General features: G+C 46.2%; 1 protein-coding gene across 1 annotated transcript in view; it reads right to left on the bottom strand.

The window, feature by feature from the left end:
* The window catches only part of LOC122790608, a 1,229,598-nt gene that overhangs the window by 186,300 nt on the left and 1,022,637 nt on the right, over positions 1 to 20,661 (bottom strand). Inside the window, exon 14 of the mRNA XM_044058134.1 lies at positions 4,760 to 4,894. Coding sequence (XP_043914069.1) covers positions 4,760 to 4,894 — 135 coding nt within the window. The remainder of the gene's footprint in view (positions 1 to 4,759; positions 4,895 to 20,661) is intronic.

Raw genomic sequence — 20,661 nt, 5'->3', positions numbered from 1 at the left:
TTTCTTTGGCAAGCTTGAGCCCACCACATAAATTCCTTTTGAAGGCATGGAATGAGTGGTATAATTGTTTCCAAGCTGTGGCTGTGTTGAGACCATAAGTTTTTTTAGGTACCATTGAAGTTTCCTCATATGCAGCTTTGCACATGGGATAAGTAGGATGCAAGATGCCATGAATCCCACAGCCTGCAGGACTTTCCTTGCAGTTAGCCTGGTGTAAAAGTTGCCATTTTTCTGAAGTATTGAGACAGTTGCCCTTGCTCATCTGGCGTGAGGTAGGCCATCTGGGTGGTTGTATCCAAGTTGGCACCCAGGAAAATTATTTGTTGAGAGGGTATTAGTTTTGATTTCTTTTTGTTGACTGTAATAAAGCTGTTGAACTTCCTGGGATACACAAACGCCAGGTGCTGCAGTAGTATGTCCTTGCTGTCCGCTTGGATCAGGCAGTCGTCCAGATATGGGTAGACTTGTATCCCTTGTCGTCTGCAGAAGGCGATTACTGATGCCAGGCATTTCGTAAACACTCTGGGCGAAGTAGATAAGCCAAAGGCAATGCAGAGAATTGGTAATGGGTTGAACCTGCAAGAAATCTGAGGTATCTTCTGCAATCTTGTCTGATAGGGACATGCAGGTATGCCTCCTTGAGGTCCAATGTTACCATCCAAGACTCCTTGCCCAGCATGGGAAGAAGCTGCTGTAATGTGAGCATCTTGAATTTTGGCACCTGTAGATATGCGTTTAGGATGGATAGGTCTAAGATAGGTCTCCAATCTTTGTATTTCCTTGGTACCAAGAATAGTCTGGAATAAAACCCCTTGACCTTGTTCTTTTGCAGGTACCTCTTGAATTGCTTTCATGTCCATGAGAGCTGAAATTTTTTGTTCCTCTGCCCTTTGATTTTGTGGCAGGTTTGGCATGCCTCTCATTTTTGGAAGGGTGTGAAAGTGGAACCTGTAGCCTCTGTCTATAATGTCCAGAATCCATTTGTCTTTTGTAACAATATGCCATTTTTTTGAGAATGTCAGTTTTCCGCCCAAAGGTGCTGCCATTAAAGCTTTGCTTAGCAGGTGTAGGGGGAAGTCATTGTGTCTGTTTTCTAAAAGACTGTGATCTATCTTCTCCACCTCTTGGTGTTGGTGCTTGCCACTGTCTGGCTCAAAGATCCTTGAGGTTGCCCTCTACCCCTTGAACGCCTGTATCTGCCCCTTTGAGGTCTGTCCATGGCTGGAAAGGACCAATTTTTTGAAGGCCATTTTCTGCTGAAACGTGGAGGCTGTACCTGCAGGAAATCTTTCACTGTTTGCATTGATTTCGCTTTTTCCTCCATTTTCTTTAGCACCTCCTCTGCTTTAACACCAAACAATACATCTTTTTGAAGAGGTGCATCTAATAATTTAGCTTTGACATGATCTGGTAAGGTTTGCTCTTTGAGCCAAGCATGCCTACTTATAACAGACCCCGTAACAGCAGCTCTACATGAGGCCTCTAAAGCATCAAAACCACACTGCAAGGTATGTTTACCCACTTGCTCTGCACCATGCAACAAATCCTGCACCTCTTAAATCTGGTTGTTTTGGTTGTGTCATTTTGCTTTTCAGCTGAGATATCAAAAACTGTTGATACTTTAACATATGGAACTGACAGTTTAATGCCCTCATGGTTAAAGTGGCCGAGGTGTACACCTATTCCCCCCACCTTTCTAAAGATCTGGAATCTCTCTCCGAAGGTAATAGGTTTTTAGCAGTAGAGGCCTTAATTCCCTTGGGACCCTGTGAAATAGTTTCTGGGTCAGCAGTATGGCTTTTATATAGGAACTGGTGAGTATCAGGAACCCGGTAATACCTGTCTGGTTTAATAGGAGCTGGAGGCAAAGAATCAGGATTAAGGCTGGCTTCTGTGTACACATCATCCAATATATCTAAAACAGGAGGGATAGCCAGAGGCCTATGCTGGGGGAGCAGAAGAAATTCCCCAAGCCTTTTCTTGGAATCTGAGTAATCTTGGCCTTCCCAGTGAAAGTGTTCCCTCAATGTATGCAGCGTTTCCCCAAAAGAGAAGCCCTCGGGGGGGAGACCGAGGGATCAGACTCCTCTGCATCAGAGTCTTCTAATGGAGAATAGGCACAATCCTGGTCCTCAGATAGTTCTGAGGTAATAGAAGCTTGATCTGAGGAAGGGTAGTCTTCCTCTAATCTGGGCCTTTTGTCAGAGGGGGGTTGAGAACCCCTGATAAGAGTAATCAAATCCTCAGCCATTTTAAGCATCTGTTTTTTAGGCATGGTGCCTTGAGAGGGTGTCTGCGGAACCTGTTTTTTGGTTTTCACGGCCGTTTTAGATTTAGTGAAGGCTTTAATAGAGAAAGAGGAAGGCCTGAAGACCCCTTGAGAAGTGGCAGGCCTGTCTAAATTCTGAGTTTCCCCGCCAGGAGTGGCGTCGGTATCTGTAGTAGGAATGGGGGCCGAGGAGCCTGCGACCTTGGGTACTGAAGACACTGGTGATGCATTGTCATCGGTACTCAGGGGCTGCGTAGGCGCCTTAGCGTGGTATCAGTAGGTGGTGCGGACCTCGTATGCCGGTCCTTATCTTTGCGTTTTTTGCTCAAAACTGGAGTCGGAGTATCCGATGACATAATATAATTAAATATTTTGCCAAAAAAGTGAAGGGCAAACTCCGCCCGACGCTTAATAGTGCGTTTGTTGAATCTAGCACAAAAATGGCAGGCCGAGACGTCGTGGTCTGGGCCTAATCAAGGTATACAGTAAGAGTGGAAATCCTTATGCGGTATTTGCTTCCCACATGAAATGCAATTATTAACTGTCTGACATCGGTCTGAGGCAAGAAAAGTTTCCCCAACGGGGTACTTAGTTTTCTAGAAGACCTCGGCTGAAATGCTTTCATAAATCTCAGGAGCTGGCCGACCGGCACTTGAACTGCTTCTGCTTCGGGCACCGCGTGGCAAGAAAGACTGAAGAAAATGGCGTCGGCTGCCTCTTATACCCCTGCCGCACTGTCAGAGAGGAAGAGACAACCGATACCGGACCTAGACTTTGGAATTCGGCCGACCGAGGACCCGCCTGACGGCAGGATAACCCATCTGTTATGACTGCAGCTGTATGCACGATTAACATCTGCACTTTAGTAGTGGGCAACTTCAGAGATGGAACGAACAAGGAAAGGGTGGACTGTTTCCACTCAATCAGGAAGCTCAAATTACCTGAAAAAGGACTAAATCATACTTGGTCTCTAGTCTGGTAATCAACAGCCCTAAAGGACAGGATGGCAGCATATTTTTGCCCAGCCTCTCCATGGCCCTACTGTCATTGTCTGAAGGAAGCAACTTGGTAGAGGGCAACAGCCTACATGGTTGGCTAGAGGAGACACACCCCACTGAAGGATCATCAAAACAGGATTTACACACAAAATGACAATCTGGTACCTTTCAAGCTTCTTAGGATCTGGGGTCTGAGAATCAGGAGGTTACAGAAGTTGCTGAAAAGGCATCAAGAAAGCAGCCAGAACTAGAGAAAGGGCAGTAAAATCCTGCCATTCTATCCAGGGATCCTTATCTGCAGGAGAAATGTGCCTAGATTCCAGTTTATTTTTCTGGGAGACATCTAAAAGAAAAACCCTGGGAAGGTCAGTCCCGTATCACTCAGCATAGTAGGGATCTCCCTTCACTACGGTCTAAAGAATCCCTCTCAGGTACTCAGATATAATCAGCTGAAGTTCCCCCTCAGCAACTGGAAAGCCTCGGAGGATGTGCAAGAAGTCAGAGCCCATGCCGGTCTCCGATGGGGTTACAGCAGAGGAATCAGAGGCAACAACCAGACAAGCCTTTTGGTTTTCAACAGTCTCAGTGAGACATCTAGGCTGGACACACCTGAATCACCTTTTTTGGTAGACACCAACTTTTAGGATGGGAAGACTCAAATAGCACACTACACCAACAGCTTAAGATGCTGGTTTTTAAGGTAAATAGACAAGGAAAGGTGACTATGTAGGGTTTTGGACAAACGCTTGGCAGATAAAACACTGTGTAACGTTGTTGGAAGCACTCAGACAGAAGAGGACTCTAATCGTGACAATCTTTATGCGGAATCTGCCTCCCACACTGACATTTTCCCTTTCTGGATGATATGAAACAAACACTATTAAAATGAGAGAAAGACAAGAACCCCAACTGGGCATTCATCTAAAACCAACTTGGTAGCCGGCACATAAAGGCATTCAGACAAACATATAATGATGGCATTCGGACTGGCGGCAAAGTTCTGGAGTGTTTCCGTCTGTACATCTTTATGCCCTACTCCTTGCACGGGGAGCATACATATGATGTACGGTGCCTGTAAATACTAAAGACTTAGGGCTATCCTTGGCAGGAGATCCCTTACATAAGGGATACTGCAACAGAGATATATTATTTGGGACTGATCAATTGTTTCAAAGCCAGCACTTCTGTGGCAGAGGACAACAGGTAGACAAAAGTGGTCTACACTTTTTTGCCCCCCCCCCCTCCAAAAAAAAATCAACTGTACAATTAAAAATGGCAAGTGAACAAATATTACTCTAACAGCTGCATTGTTACTTTATTCTATTACATGCACAAGACCAAAAAGGCAAGTTCTCCCCATCATTCTTCTGGCTAACAGATACACAAACGGTCAACACATTCAAATCAAAATTTTTCTAATACTGGCTGCAGACTATTGCTACTTAAAATGCAAAAACCTCCAAGAACAGCAAAACTCAGTTCCATTTCTTACCTCCATTACAAAACGTTTATCATTGCTTGTTCCAGTTTCAGTTACCAGATCATACCGAAGCCCTCTTATCTTTTCATTCAGCTCCATAACTGGGTTCTTGCCTCCATTTGTAAGGATAGGGCCCTGAGTTTTCACCTTGGGAGGAAAAATGCAAGAATTTTAACCCAATACAAAAAACTTAAGTTCACATCATTTCTAGGAAGGCTTCAACATCAGATAAAACCAGACATAAGAAAAGCAAAACCACACTAAAAGTATGTCTGGAGTAATCTCTCTCTCTCGTATCATATATGGCACAGTATAAGGCAATTCCCCCACATTAGTTTGCAGTTCTAATTTTATAACTGGGAGCCAAGTACAGTGGAGTACACTTAGCATAAATGTAGATGTTAGTGTATTCACTGTTGCAGTCATCACACTTGGGTTATCTGCCTGCAGGTAGCCCTCAGTCGGCCCAAATACCAGAGACTTAGTATTTCTGCGTTGGTTGCTGTCAATCCAGGACTGACGTCAGGGGGTATAAAACCAAGCAGCCGATGCCATTACATCACTTTTTCTTGCCTCAAAAGTCATAAGTCCCCCAAATGGGGAGCTATGGTATGGTCGGGAAAACACCACTAGTAAAAAGTAAATACAAATATCAATAACCCCGAAAGGGGCGAGTAATAACACGGGGGGGGGGGCAAGGGGGCTAGAGGGAGGGAAACCAGGACTACAACAGTGAATACACTCAAACATCTACATTTATGTTAAGTCTACACAAAGTACAGTTTTGTACCTACCATAAATGTAGGTGTCCGAGAGGTATGCATCTGCAGTCCTAACATATGGGTTGTCCTGCCTCAGGCAGCCCTTCGGTCGGCCGGATTCCAAAGTCTGGGTCTGGCCTCGGCTGATGTCGCACTTCACCCGACGTCATAGCTGCTGTGAATTGGGTATAAAGGCATCAGCCGACGCCATTTTCCTCTGTTTCTTGCCCCAGATGCCAGGTGCCCTCTAGGAAGGCTAAATTTGGATAAATGCAAATGATTCCAAACAGTAGACAGCAAACAATATAAACATGTATATACATATATACAAACAAATACACCATAATTGATTCCCCCAGCTAGCTACAAGATGGGCAAATACCCTAGGAGTACCACAGAGGAGAAGGAGGGTGGGTAATCCTGACTGCAGATGCATACCTCTCGGACATCTACATTTATGGTAGGCACAAAACTGTACTATGTCCTTCAAGGATGCATCTGCAGTCCTAACATATGGGTAGAATACCATGGCCAAACTGGGGGAGGAGGCACCAAGATGATTATGGTGTAGCTAAGATCCCTTGCAAAACAGCAGTTGCAAAACCTGCTCGGGATCTGGAGTATAAAGGTAGATTATAATGCTTGGCAAATGTATGCACGGAGCTCAAAGTAGCAGCTTCTAAAATGTCTTTGGTAGCCACTCCTCGTAGGAAAGCTGTAGTAGTGGCTGTAGCCCTTGTGGAGTGAGGTCTGATGTTTTCTGGAGATGTCTTTCCATGAAAAGAGTAACAAAATCTAATGCAATTTCCTATCCATTTTGAGATTGTCTTTTGAAATTGCTCTTCCTTCCATTCCTGTTGCATATGCTACCAGAAGCTGGTCAGTTTTTCTGTTGGTCTTGGTTCTGTCCAGATAGTAGCGCAATTGCCTGTGCACATCCAAGGTATGTAATAGTCTTTCCCCCCTGTTCTGTGGGTTGGGGAAGAATGTTGGTAGATGGATTGCTTGGTTCAATGATACCCTGGAGACCACTTTTGGCATAAAAGTAGGGTTAGTTCTCAAGGACACTCTATCCTGATGGAAGATAAGGAAGGGCTGTACTGCCATTAATGCCTGTAATTCAGAAACTCTTCTTGCTGAAGTGATTGCAAGCAGGAAAGCAGTTTTCCAAGATAAGAATTGTAATTCTGCTGTTGCTGCTGGTTCGAAAGGGGGAAGTGTTAACTTTTCCAACACAAAGTTAAGGTCCCATGTAGGCAATGGTGGCTTCCTTGGAGGCTTTACATTTTTAATTCCTCTCAGAAACTGCCTGAGTAGAGGATGAGAGAAGACTGGAGGATCCATGTTGTATTCTGCTGAAATTGCTGATGCATGAATCTTATGGAGGAGTAAGACAGGCCATTGTGGAAAAGTTCTGCTAAGTATTCCAGGATGTTAGCTATGTTTGCTAATGATACATTTTCTCCTTTTGCTGCACTCCAAATGAGTTATCTTTTCCATTTGGCTGAATAAGTCTTCCTTGTGGAGGGTCTGCGAGCCTCCAGGATAATGTCTTTAACCCTCGGAGATAAATCTGGGTTATTTTGCTTTATGTAATATTCCAAGCAGCTAGCTGTAGTGCTTTCAAGTTTGGATGTAGGATCTTGTAGTTGTTCTGTGTTAGCAGTAAAGGAACTAGAGGTAGAGGCCATGCGTGTGTCCGAGACAAGCTCCTCAGTAGCGGGTACCAATGCTGCCTCGGCCAGTCTGGGGCTATCAGGATGATCCTTGGGTGATGATCTTTGATCTTCAGTAGCACTTTGTGCATCAAAGGAAGAGGTGGGAATGCATATGCTGTCAGGTTTTCCCAACTGAAGGATAGGGAGTCCACCTTCCAAGCAAGTGGGTGGTATGTCCTTGTGCAGAATTTCCTCAATTGGTGGTTGTGTGGGGATGCGAACAGGTCTATTTCTGGTAGTCCCCATTTCTTTGTAATGGTTTTGAAGATGTCCGGATGCAGCATCCATTCGTGGGCATCCGTGGTAGTTCTGCTTAAGGTGTCTGCTAGTATATTTTCTTTTCCTGGCACAAATTTGGCCTGGAGTTGAATGTTGAGGTTCAGGGTCACATTCCACAGGTCCATTGCCATCCGGCATAGAGGATATGAGTGCCTCCCTGTTTGTTGATATACCACATGACTGTGGTGTTGTCCGTCCTTATCAGCAAATGACCCTGTTGAAGAAAAGGTCCGAATGTCTGAAGTGCCTGTTTCACTGCCAGCATCTCTTTTGATTTATGTGTAGGTTCAGCTGGTCTTGTGTCCATAGGCCTTGTATACACTTGCCCACCATGTGTGCCCCCCAGCCTAGGTCTGAGGCGTCCGTGGTGATAGTCTGGCTTGGGTGAGGTTTGTGGAAAGGCAGTCCTCTGTTCAACTGACAGGCCTGAGCCCACCACAGGAATTCTTGTTTCAGGCATGGTATTATTGGAATCTGGGCTTCTAGACTGTGCTTGTGTTGAGACCATACATTCCTTAGGTACCATTGCAACTTTCTCATATGCAGCCTGGCATGTGGAATCAATATTATGCAGGATGCCATGTAACCCAGGGCTTGCAGGACTTTCCTTGCTGTAAGCTGGTTCTGTGTTGTTAATGCCAAGAAATAGAGTGGAAGTTGCTTTTGCTTTTCTGCTGTGAGATATGCCATCTGATTTGATGTGTCCAGTTCTGCACCCAAGAATGTTATCCTTTGGGATGGTACCAGCCTTGACTTTTTCATGTTGACTGTGTATCCCAGGGCTTGCAGTAGTTGTATAACCTTTTCCAAATCTTTTGTTAATTTGGTCTTGTTGTCCGCTTGTATTAGGCAGTCGTCCAGGTATGGATAAATCTGAATTCCCTGAAGCCTGCAATGAGCAATTACTGATGCCAGGCATTTCGTGAATACTCTGGGCGCAGTAGATAAGCCAAAGGGCAATGCTGAGAATTGATAATGCTCTGATCCTGCAAGAAATCTGAGGGATCTTCTGCAATCTGGTCGTATAGGAACGTGCAGGTATGCCTCCTTGAGATCTAGAGTCACCAGCGAAGACTCCTTGCCCAGCATGGGAAGAAGTTGCTGTAGGGTCAGCATTTTGAATTTTGGAACAATGAGATATGTGTTCAGAGCGGACAAGTCGAGAATAGGCCTCCATTGGTTTTCTTTTCTTGGTACCAGGAAAAGTCTGGAGTAAAATCCTTGCCCTTGTTCCATAGGAGGTACCTTTTCTATAGCTCTCATCCTTAGTAGATGGTTGATTTGTTCTAGAGCGTTTGTTTTTTGGTTTGGTGGTAGGTTTGGCTTTCCTCTCTTTTTTGGTAGAGTGTGGAAGTGAAACCTGTAGCCTTTGTCTATTGTCTGTAAAATCCATTTGTCTCCTGTAATGTAATGCCAGTTTACGGAGAATAAGGCTAGCTTTCCGCCTAAGGGTGCTTCCAGTTGTTCCCTGGTAGGCGGTATCAGACAAGTCATTGTGCCTGACCTGTGGAAGTGGTCGTAGCTGGATCTGTGGCAGTACTTCTCTGGTTGTTAGGCTGCCACTGACGTCCCCTGTAGGAACCTCTGGATTGACCTCTGCCTCTTGGGCGCCTATTTCTGCCTCTCTGTGCTCTGGAGGTGTCTGGAAAGGACCAATTCTTCGAAGGCCAATTTCTACTAAACCTCGGAGGCTGGACCTGTAAGAAATCCTTGACTGTTTGGACCGATTTTGCTTTTTCTTCCACCTTCTTTAGCACTTGCTGTGCAGGGGAGCCAAACAAACTGTTTCTCCATGGGAGCATCTAGAAGCTTTGACTTTACATGGTCTGGTAAGGATTGCTCTTTTAACCATGCATGCCTTCTAATCACTGTTCCAGTCATAGCTGATCTAAAGGAAGCCTCCAGTGCATCATAGCTGCATTTTAAGGAATGATTACTGACCTGCTGAGTGTTATGTACCAAATCCTGAAGGGACTTATGGTCTATAGGTTCAGGAGAGGACAGTTTTTTATTTAGCTGGTCTAACAAAAATTCCTGATACTGAATCATGTGGAATTGACAGTTTAAGGCCCTAGCCAAAAGAGTAGCAGAAGTATAAACTTTTTTACCCCATCTCTCTAATGCTCTAGATTCTCTTTCAGAGGGGAGGGGGTTTTTGGCAGAGGCAGCTGCGACAGCTTTGGGGCCCTGTGAAATGGTTTCAGGATCTGCAATAGGAGCCTTATACAAGTGAAAGTGTGTGTCCGGGACCCTGTAATATCTGCTGGGCTTGGCAGGGGCCGGGGGAAGAGAGTCAGGGGCAGTACAAGCATCATTATATGCATCATCAACAACTGTAAGTACTGGAGGAATGGCTAAAGGCCTATGCTGTGGTAAATGTAAAAAGGTCCTTAGCCTTTTCCTTGAATCTGAAAAATCCTGGCCCTGCCATTGAAAATGCTCTCTCATAGCATGTAAGGTTTCCCCAAAAGAAAATTCCTCAGGAGGAGAGGCAGAAGGAATGGAGTCTTGTGCATCAGAATCCTCATAAGGAGAATATGGGCCTTCTGGAGGATCCGAGTTTTCTGAATCATCCGAGGAATAGTCTGTAGAAACAGGATCCGGGGGCACTGCTCTAGGCCTCTTCTCTGAAGGGGGTTGAGAAGCCCTGTCTGGGTGAGGTTGGGATCCCCTGATCAAAGAAATGAGATCCTCAGCCAGGCTGAGCATTTGGGAACTAGAGGTAGGCCTGTGTGAGGGGGTTTTAGCAGGCAAGGCCTTAGAAGATTTAGCTGCTTTAGCCCTAGAAAAAGCCTTGATAGACATAGATGCAGGGGGCCTAGCAGCTCCACGTGCAGGGGTAGATATGTCTAAAGGAATAGTATCTGATAAATCCTGGGTGGCTGCTACAGCAGGGGTTATTTCAGTAGCAGATTCAGCCATGCTGTGTGAGGCCTCGGCTATCGGAGGCATGCTTTCGGCCGAAGGAAGAACCGAGGAGTCGGTTTCAGCCGAAACCGAGACACTCGCGGTTGAATTAACCGTGGTTTCGGCCGAAACCACGGGCCGCGAGTGTCGGTCCTTTTCCTTACGCTTTTTAGCTAATTGTGAAGTCGGAGTCTCCGACGGCATTTTGTAAGCGAAAGCAGGACCAAAAAACTCCTCTGCAAACTCCGACCGACGTCTAAGTGTCCGTCGGTTGAAGGAAGCACAGGCTAGACAAGCTGATACGTCGTGGTCTGGGCCTAAGCAAGGAAGGCAGTAAGAGTGGAAATCCTTATGAGGTATTTGTTTCCCACAAGTTAAACAATTATTTACTTTTTCTGACATCGGCTGAGGCAAGAAAGAGTCCCCAACGGGGTACTTAGCTTTTTAGAAGTCTTCGGTAGTAGAAATCTCTGGATCTGACCGACCGGCACTTGCGAACAGCTTCTGCTTCGGGCACCGCGCGGCAAGAAAGACTGAGGAAAATGGCGTTGGCTTATGCCTTTATACCCAATTCACAGCAGCTACGACGTCGGGTGAAGTGCGACATCAGCCGAGGCCAGACCCAGACTTTGGAATCCGGCCGACCGAAGGGCTGCCTGAGGCAGGACAACCCATATGTTAGGACTGCAGATGCATCCTTGAAGGACATCTAGACCTGAATAGGTGCTAGTTATATGTTGTTGGCACCAACTAGAAAACCTTTTGTTTGATAAAGGATTTTCTAGTAGCAGGCTTTCTTTCCTCCAATACCTGATGCATGTCCTCAGAAAACAACTGCCTAAAAGGAATTAAGACTGTATCATCCAGGCAGTTTTATGTCAAGGTGTGTTGACACCCCTGGTCTTGTGCATCTAGAACCAGTCTGAGTAAGCTTCTGGTAACTGCCCATGGTCATTTCCAAAAGGGAGAACCAGAGCTGCCTGACCACAATGATCTTGGGGGATTCTTTCTGAATCTATGAAGTGCCCTGGATATTGGTGGAAAGGCACACAAGAAAGAAATGTTTAAGAACTTGCCATAAAGTACAGTTTTGTACCTACCATAAATGTAGATGTCCGAACTGGATAGCATCTGCAGTCATAACAACTGGGTTGTCCTGTCGTCAGGCAGCCCTTCAGTCGGCCGGATTCCAAAGTCCGGGTCCGGCTTCGGCTGATGTCGCACTTCACCCGACGTCATCTCTGTTGGTCTTCGGGTATAAAAGCATCAGCCGACGCCATTTTCCTCAGTGTTTCTTGCCCCAGATGCCAGTAGCCCTCTTGAAGGCTAAAATTTGGATAGATGCCAATGTTTCCAAAAGGATAGAGGTAAACACAACAATAAGCATGTATGTACATATATACAAACAAATACACCATAAAAGACTCCCCCCTACCAGCTAGCTATTAGGAGGGTAAACACCCTAGGAGTACCACAGAGGGGAAAGGAGGGAGGGTAATCCTGACTGCAGATGCTATCCAGTTCGGACATCTACATTTAGGGTAGGTACAAAACTGTACTACGTCCTTCATGGATGCATCTGCAGTCATAACAACTGGGTAGAATACCATAGCCAACTAGGGGAGGAGGATAAAAGTAGATTATGGTGTGTTTAGGATCCCTTGCAGTACAGCAGTGGCAAACCCTGCTCGGGATCTGGAATATAGAGGCAAATTATAATGCTTGGCAAATGTATGCACGGAGGTCCAAGTAGCCGCCTCAATAATGTCTTTGGTTGCCACTCCTCGTAAGAAGGCTGTGGTAGTGGCTGTTGCCCTTGTAGAATGAGGTCTTATGTTCTGTGGAATTGGTTTTCCATGGAAGGAGTAACAGAATCGTATGCAATTTCCTATCCATTTGGAGATTGTCTGTTTGGAAATAGCTTTTCCTTCCCTTCCTGTTGCATAGGCTACAAAAAGTTGGTCAGTCTTTCTGCTATTTTTTGTTCTGTCCAAGTAGTAGCGTAGCTGTCTATGTACATCCAAGGTATGCAGTATTCTTTCCCTCTGTTTTGTGGGTTGGGAAAGAAGGTAGGTAGGTGGATTGCCTGGTTTAAAGACACTCTGGATACCACCTTGGGCATAAATGTAGGATTAGTCCTCATGGACACTATCTTGGTGGAAGATTAGGAAGGGTTGCACTGCCATTAAGGCCTGTAGTTCTGAAACCCTCCTTGCTGAAGTAATTGCCAGTAGGAAAGCAGTTTTCCATGACAGGTGTTGTAGGTCTGCTGTTGCTGCTGGTTCAAACGGTGATAGTGTCAACTTTTCTAGCACAAAGTTTAAGTCCCAAGCTGGTAATGGTGGTTTCCTTGGAGGTTTTGCATTCTTGATTCCTCTGAGGAACTGCCTGAGCAAAGGGTGCGAAAAACAGGTGGATCAAAGCTGTATTCTGCTGAAATAGCTGATGCATGTATCTTGATGGAGGAGTAGGACAGGCCTGAATGAAGAAGTTCGGCCAGATACTCCAGAATGTTAGGCATATCTATGTTTGACACATCTTTTCCTCTTTCCGTACTCCAAATGACAAACCTTTTCCATTTTCCAGCATAGTTCCTTCTTGTTGAAGGTCTGCGTGCTTCAAGAATAATGTCTTTAACTCTTTGGGAAAGTTCTGGATTAGCTGCTGCTATGTGATGTTCCATGCAGTCAGTTGCAACGTTTTTAGGTTTGGATGTATGATGCTGTAGTTGTTCTGTGTTAACATCAAAGGCATCAGGGGTATTGGCCACATATTGTTCAGAGACATGCTCCTCAGCAGTGGGTACCAGTGTTGTCTTGGCCAGTTTGGAGCTATCAGGATTATCCTTGGACGTTCTTCCTTGATTTTTAGTAGTACTTTGTGTATCAAGGGAAGAGGTGGGAATGCATATGCTGTTAGGCCTTTCCAGCTGAAGGAGAGCGAATCCACTTTCCATGCTAGTGGGTGGAATGTCCTTGTGCAGAATTTTTCGAGCTGGTGATTGAGCGGTGATGCGAATAGATCTATCTGAGGCATTCCCCATTTCTTTGAGATGGTCTTGAAGATGTCCGGGTGCAGCTTCCATTCGTGGGCATCCGAAGTGGTTCTGCTTAATATGTCTGCTAGAGTATTGTCTTTCCCCGGTACAAATATTGCCTGTAACTGGATGTTGTAGCTGAGTGCCAGGGTCCACAGCTCCAAAGTCATTCTGCATAGGGGGTATGAATGAGTGCCTCCCTGTTTGTTGATGTACCACATGACTGTGGTGTTGTCTGTCCTTATCAACTGGCCCTCTTTGAGAAATGGTTTGAACTTTTGGATTGCCAGTTTTGCTGCCAGCATTTCTTTTAGGTTGATGTGCAGGTGAAGTTGATCCTGTGTCCACAATCCTTGCACGCATTTGTCCAGCATGTGGGCCCCCCATCCTAGGTCTGAAGCATCTGTTGTGATGGTCTGGCTTGCTTGACATCTGCGAAAGGGTAGGCCTGGGTTTGACTGGCATGCCTGAGCCCACCATAGGAACTCTTGTTTTAAGCATGGAATTAGTGGGATTTCTGTTTCTAGGCTGTGTCTGTGTTGGGACCATAAATTCTTTAGGTACCACTGTAGTTTTCTCATATGTAGTCTGGCAAATGGGACCAAGATTATGCATGATGCCATGAAGCCCAAGGCCTGCAGTACTTTTCTTGCTGTTAACTTGTTCAGTTTTGTTAGTGCCAAGAAGTAAAGAGGAAGTTCTTTTTGTTTTTCTGTAGTCAGGAATGCCATTTGTTTTACTGTGTCCAATTCCGCCCAAGAATGTCCTTGTTTGGGATGGTATCAGCCTTGACTTTTGTAAATTGACTGTGTATCCCAGTGCTTGTAGCAAGTAAATGACCCTTTGTAAATCTGTTGTCAGCTTGCTTTTGTTGTCCCCTTGTAGCAGGCAGTCGTCCAGGTATGGGTAAATTTGAATTCCCTGTAGTCTGCAATGGGCGATTACTGATGCCAGGCATTTTGTGAATACTCTGGGCAGTAGATAAGCCAAAGGGCAATGCTGAGAATTGATAGTGCTCTGATCCTGCAAGAAATCTGAGGTATCTTCTGCAGATTGGTCGAATGGGGACGTGCAGGTATGCCTCCTTGAGATCTAGAGTTACCAGCCAAGACTCCTTGCCCAGCATGGGAAGAAGTTGCTGTAGGGTCAGCATTTTGAATTTTGGGACAATGATGTATGTATTTAAGGTGGACAGGTCGAGAATTGGTCTCCAACTTTTTCCTTTCTTGGAACTAGGAATAGTCTGGAGTAGAACCCCTTTCCTTGCTCTGCTGTTGGCACTCTTTCCACAGCTCTCATGTTTGCTAACTGCATTATCTGGTGTAGAGCCTCTGTTTTTTGATTTGGAGGTAGATTTGGCATTCCTCTTTTGACTGGTAAAGTGTGGAAGTGAAACCGGTAACCTTGATCTATGGTTTGTAAAATCCACTTGTCTTTTGTTATGTAGTGCCAGTTCTTTGAAAATAAGGTTAACTTTCCGCCTAGAGGAGCTGCTATTTGTTCCCTGGTAGGTGGATTTAGGGTTAAGTCACTGTGGTTGTGCTGATGTAGTGGCAGTGGCTGTGTCTGTGCCTCTGTTGTTACCTTGCCACTGTCGTCCTCTGTAGGCACCTCCTCTGGATTGGTTTCTGCCTCTGGAACGTCTATTCCTGCCCCTTTGAAATTTTGTGGAGTCAGGAAAGGACCAATTTTTGGCAGGCCAGTTCCTGCTAAACCTTGGGGGTTGAACCTGCAAGAAATCTTTAACAGTTTGAACAGATTTTGCCTTTTCTTCCATTTTCTTCATAACCTGCTGGGCAGGTGTACCAAACAAACTTGTCTTGTCCATAGGAGCATCTAGCAACTTAGCTTTAACATGATCCGGTAAAGCTTGCTCATTTAGCCATGCATGCCTTCTTATCACTGTGCCAGTCATGGTTGATCTAAATGAAGCCTCCAGTGCATCATAGCCACATTTTAAGGAATGGTTGCTAACCTGTTGTATGTTATTTACCATTTCTAATACATATTTCTTATCAAGAGATTCATCAGTGGTTAGTTTTTTAGTTAACTGATCAAGCATAAACTCTTGGTATTGTATCATGTGAAACTGACAGTTTAAAGCTCTAGCTGAGAGAGTAGCTGAAGTGTAGACCTTTTTACCCCATCTGTCTAATGACCTTGCTTCCCTTTCAGAAGGAATATTGTTTTTAGCTATGGTCGCGGCTACTGCCTTGGGACCCTGGGATATAGTTTCTGGGTCTGCAAGTGGGGCCTTGTAAAGGTGGTGATGAGTATCTGGTACCCTGTAAAATCTGTCTGGTTTGGCAGGGGCTGGTGGTAAAGAATCTGGAGCGGAGCAAACATCATTGAAAGCATCATCCACCACAGAGAGAACAGGAGGTATAGCTAAGGGCCTGTGCTGTGGGAGGTGCAGAAAGGTCCTAAGTCTTTTAATGAAGTCTGAAAAATCCTGTTGCTGCCATTGGAACTGCTCTCGCATGGCATGCAAGGTTTCCCCAAAGGAGAATTCTTCTGGTGGGGAAGCAGCTGGAATGGATTCTTCAGCATCAGAATCTTCAAAATTGGAGAAGGGAGCCTCTGGCTGGTCAGTTATGTCTGATTCATCAGCAGAATCATCAGAGGACACTGGCTCAGGGGGCTCTACCCTAGGTCTCTTCTCTGGGGGCTGAGAGGCCCTGTCTGGGTGAGATTGAGATCCTCTAATTAATGAAATTAAATCTTCTGCCAAAGTAAGCATTTGAGAACTAGAAGAGGGCCTGGATGTGAGGGGTTTTACAGGCACTGTTTTAGTAGTCTTGGCTGCTTTAGCCCTGGCGAAGGCCTTAATGGACATGGCTGCTGGAGGCCTAGCAGCACCACGTGCTGGGGTAGAGACATCCAAGGGAATGGTGTCTGATAAGTCAACCACCGTAGTGGATAAAATGTCTGAGGCCGATTCAAGAGTTGTAGCAGGGGCCTCAGTTGAAGGAATAGGTTCAGCTGAACTTTGATCAGTTTTCTCGGTTTCGGCCGAAACCGAGACACTCGCGGTTTGCTTAACCATGGTTTCGGCCGAAACCGCGGACCGCGAGTGTCAGTCTTTATCTTTGCGTTTTTTGGCAGATTGGGTAGTCGGAGAATCCGACGGCATAATGTATGCAAAATCAGAACCGAAAAACTGTTCTGCAAACTCCGACCGACGCCTAAGCGTTCGTCGGTTGAAAGAAGCACAGGTCGAACAGGCTGCTACGTCGTGGGCTGGGCCTAAACAAGGCAGGCAATAAGAGTGGAAATCTTTATGAGGTATTTGTTTCCCACAGGATAAGCAATTATTAACTTTTTCTGACATCGGCTGAGGCAAGAAAGAGTCCCCAACGGGGTACTTAGCTTTAGAAGTCTTCGAAGTAGTATTCGGTAGAAGTAATCTCTGGATCCGACCGGCACTTGCGAACAGCTTCTGCTTCGGGCGCCACGCGGCAAGAAAGACTGAGGAAAATGGCGTCGGCTGATGCTTTTATACCCGAAGACCAACAGAGATGATGTCGGGTGAAGTGCGACATCAGCCGAAGCCGGACCCAGACTTTGGAATCCGGCCGACTGAAGGGCTGCCTGACGACAGGACAACCCAGTTGTTATGACTGCAGATGCATCCATGAAGGACATCCATAGATGTTTTTCTCTTCCATGTTGCAGTATTCTACAAGTGGGTTTACCCTTCTTCCGTTCAGCTTGTCTGGCCAGGTTTCCAAAGCTTTTTCAGGCCCTCTTGCTGCAGACGTCTGACGGAGAGGCAGGTACGTGAGCCATAAAGGTGACATCAGCACGCACCAGACCTCAGAACCAATTAAAAGTCTCAGACAGAGCCAGTTCTGAGGGACATAGCCTGCCCCTGAGACGAGTAGAGCAAGTGCAAGGTTAAGAAGGGGGAATGGTGGGAGAGAAGGAATACTGCAACATGGAAGAGGACATCTATGGGTATGGTAAGTTCTTACACAACTTTTCTATGTTCTTTTATTACAATGTTGCAGTATTCTACTAGTGGGCGAGTACCAAAGCTTACGGTGTGGCCTGGTAGAGGACTCAAGGAACTCATGCCAGATAGCCCTGGCAAATCCTGCCCTGGCTCTGGAAATGTTCAGTTTGTAATGCCTGGTGAAAGTGTGCACAGAGGACCAGGCGGCTGCTTCCAGAATAGAATTAGTGTCCAGACCTTTGAAAAATGCCCCAGTAGAGACCAACACTCTTGTGGAGTGGGCCCTGACATTGCCTGAGTGTGTCTCTTCCCATTCTGGGTGTAGCAAAAGGAGATGGCCTTTGCTGTCAAGGTAGAAATGGTCCATTTTCCCACTGCTTTCCCCAGAGCCAAGGAGAATCAGTCTGATTTGCGGAAAGGTTTAGTTTCATGCAAATAGAATCTAAGTTGTCTGTGGACATCCAGGGAATACAGGACTCTTGCCTCCCTGTGGGTTAGGAAAAAAAGGTAGGCAGGTGGATAGCCTGATTTAAGGAAAGTCATTAACCACCTTGGGGGTGAAGGAAGGGGTGAAGGGTTTATCCTCAGGGTGACCCTGTCCAAATGAAAAACCAGGAATGGCGGAGTAGCCATGAGGGCTTGAAGCGCTGAGACCTTTCCTGGCTGAGGTCAAAGCTACTAGCAGGACTGTTTTCCACATGCAAAACAGTAAAGCGGCCTCATTAGCCAGTTCAAAGGGTGGAAATATGAGTTTTTCTAGCACATAATTAAGATCCCAGGGAGGAGTGGATGGTTTCCTGGGAGGTCTTAGGTGCAGAACCCCCTTCAGGAAGAGTTTGGTAGGTAATCTGAATGACTGTGGGGGTTCCATAAGGCAGGCAGAGATGGCAGATAGGTGTGCTTTTAAAGAGTTAGACCACCCTGTTTTCAGGAGTTCAACCAGGTAGGAAAGAATCAGAGGCACCTCTCTGTCCAATGGCTCCATCTGTCTTCTGTGACACCAGAAGGAAAACCTTTTCCACTTGGAAAAATAAGATTTTCTTTAGTTTGGTTTCCTGGCCTCCTGCAGGACAGAAAACACATCCTTGTTACACAGGTGTCTGAAGGAAATCGGAACCCTAGCCACCAAAGAGGTGCACAGACTGCCACTGTGGGTGCATCTGTGTCCCCTTCTGCTGTGAGTGGGTCCACTGGGGGGGGGGGGTAACTTGTGGTGATTGCCCTTGGACAGGTGAAGTGGAGGGAACAAGTGCTGACTTGGCTAATAGGGAATCACCAGCAAGATTTTAGGAGAGTCCTGCTGAATTTTCTGTAGGACCCTCTGTATCAGAGGAAAGGGGGGAAAGGGATACAGGAACTTCCCCTTCCATGACACTGAGAAGGCACCTGTTTGCACTGCCTTCGGGTCGTGAGTACTGGAGCAGTAGCTCTGCAGTTGCCTGTTTATGGAGAAGGCGAACAGGTCTATCCGAGGGATACCCCCCACTTGAGCTGTCTGAGGTGTTTCTGCTTAGGGAATCTGACAGCTTTGCTGGGAGGGAATGTAGGCTGCCTGGAGGGAAATTCCCTGAGAGATAGACAGATCCCATAACTGTTGAGCTAGTCTGCATAGGAGGCAAGACTTTGTCCACATACAGTACCACATGACTGCCGTGGTGTTTGTGAAGATTTTTAGAAGGACCCGCTGGAGGTAAGGTAGGAAAGCCTGCAGGGCTAAGAGTACTGCTGTCATTTCGTTGATGTATTTGTCTGTCCACAAACCTTGCACTGTCTTTGGGCCCAGAGGTGCCCCCCAGCCCAGGTCTGATGCATCTGTGTGCATGATATGAAAAAGGGAGGGCATTTGCAGCGGCATGCCTGGGTTCGGGGCAACGTGGGCCAGCCACTATCTTAATTCCTGGGGAAGACCAGGGAGGATAAGCACCCTTCACTCTAGAGGATTAGAGTGTCAAGTCCACACCAAGCGCAGGTACCACTGAAACTTTTTCATGTGTAACCTCGCTAGGGGCAACATGGGGATAGTAGCTGACATGTATCCCAGAAGTCTTAGGAATTCCCTCACAGCCAGGGCTGAGTGGAGGGCAGCTTGAAAGTGGTGGGAGAGGGACACTTTCCTCCGGAAGGGAGGCCACGCTGATGTCTCTCCTGATTCTGCATCCTAGGAAGGCTATGTCCTGTGTAGGATTGAGGTGGGACTTTGGGTAATTTATCAGAAATCCTAGAGACCGCAGCAGGCGCAGGAGATCCTTGGTGTGAACCAGGAGGGTCTGTCTGCTGCTTGAATGACTAGGTCGTCTAGGTATGGGAATATTTGTATTCCCCTTGTCCTGCAGTAGGCAATGACTGGGGCGAGGCACTTTGTGAAAAGCCTTGGTGCAGTGGACATCCCAAAAGGCAATGCACAGAACTGAAAGTGAGAAAAGCCTACAGTGAATCGGAGGCATTTTCTGGAGGAAGACTTTATGGGGATGTGGAGGTAAGGCCTCCATTATGTCTAGGGTTACCATGAAGGCCCCCGAGGAAGAATGAGGGGAAAGAGTGGGTAACGTGAGCAAACTGAAAGAAGGAACCTTTAAGAAAAGGTTGAGGCAGGAGAGGTCTACGATGGGTCTCCATGGTCCTTCCCTTCTGGGCACCAGAAAGACTGAGCAGAAACCTTTCCATTGTGCGGGGGGACAGGACTGGTTCTATGGTGCCCTGAAGAAAAGTACAGTTGAGTACACTTGCCATAAATGTAGATGTTAGAGTATATTCACGGTTGCAGTCAGCACACTTGGGTTATCCTGCCACGGGTAGCCCTCAGTCGGCCCGAATACCAGAGGCTTAGTATTTCTGCGTCAGTTGCTGTCGCTCCAGGACTGACATCAGGTCAGTGGTATAAAAATCAGGCAGCCGATGCCATTACATCAGTTTTTCTTGCCCCAAATGTCAGCCCCCCACAAAGAGGGAGCTAAGTTATGGTGGAAGATCACCATCAATTGAAGATAAATACCAAAAATCCCTGTAATTAGTGATGGAGAGAGAGATAAAAGGAGGGTGGAAAACCAGGACTGCAACAGTGAATACACCAACATCGACATTTATGATAAGTGTATACAACTGTACTATGTTCGTGTTTTACTGTTGCAGTCATAACACTTGGGTCGATTCCCAAAGCTGAAGTAAAGGGTGGAGGCAGTCAAGAAGAGTTGGGGCTGGCTAGTATGCCCTGCAAGACTGTGATTGCAAAGCCTGCCCTGGATTTGGAAAAGATAGGC

This window comes from Protopterus annectens, chromosome 16.part0 (genome assembly GCF_019279795.1).
Source record: "Protopterus annectens isolate FY-2018-M chromosome 16.part0, PAN1.0, whole genome shotgun sequence".
Classification (NCBI taxonomy): domain Eukaryota; kingdom Metazoa; phylum Chordata; order Ceratodontiformes; family Protopteridae; genus Protopterus; species Protopterus annectens.
The sequence above is the reverse complement of the archived record's forward strand: the minus strand, read 5'-3'. Positions and strand labels throughout refer to the sequence as shown.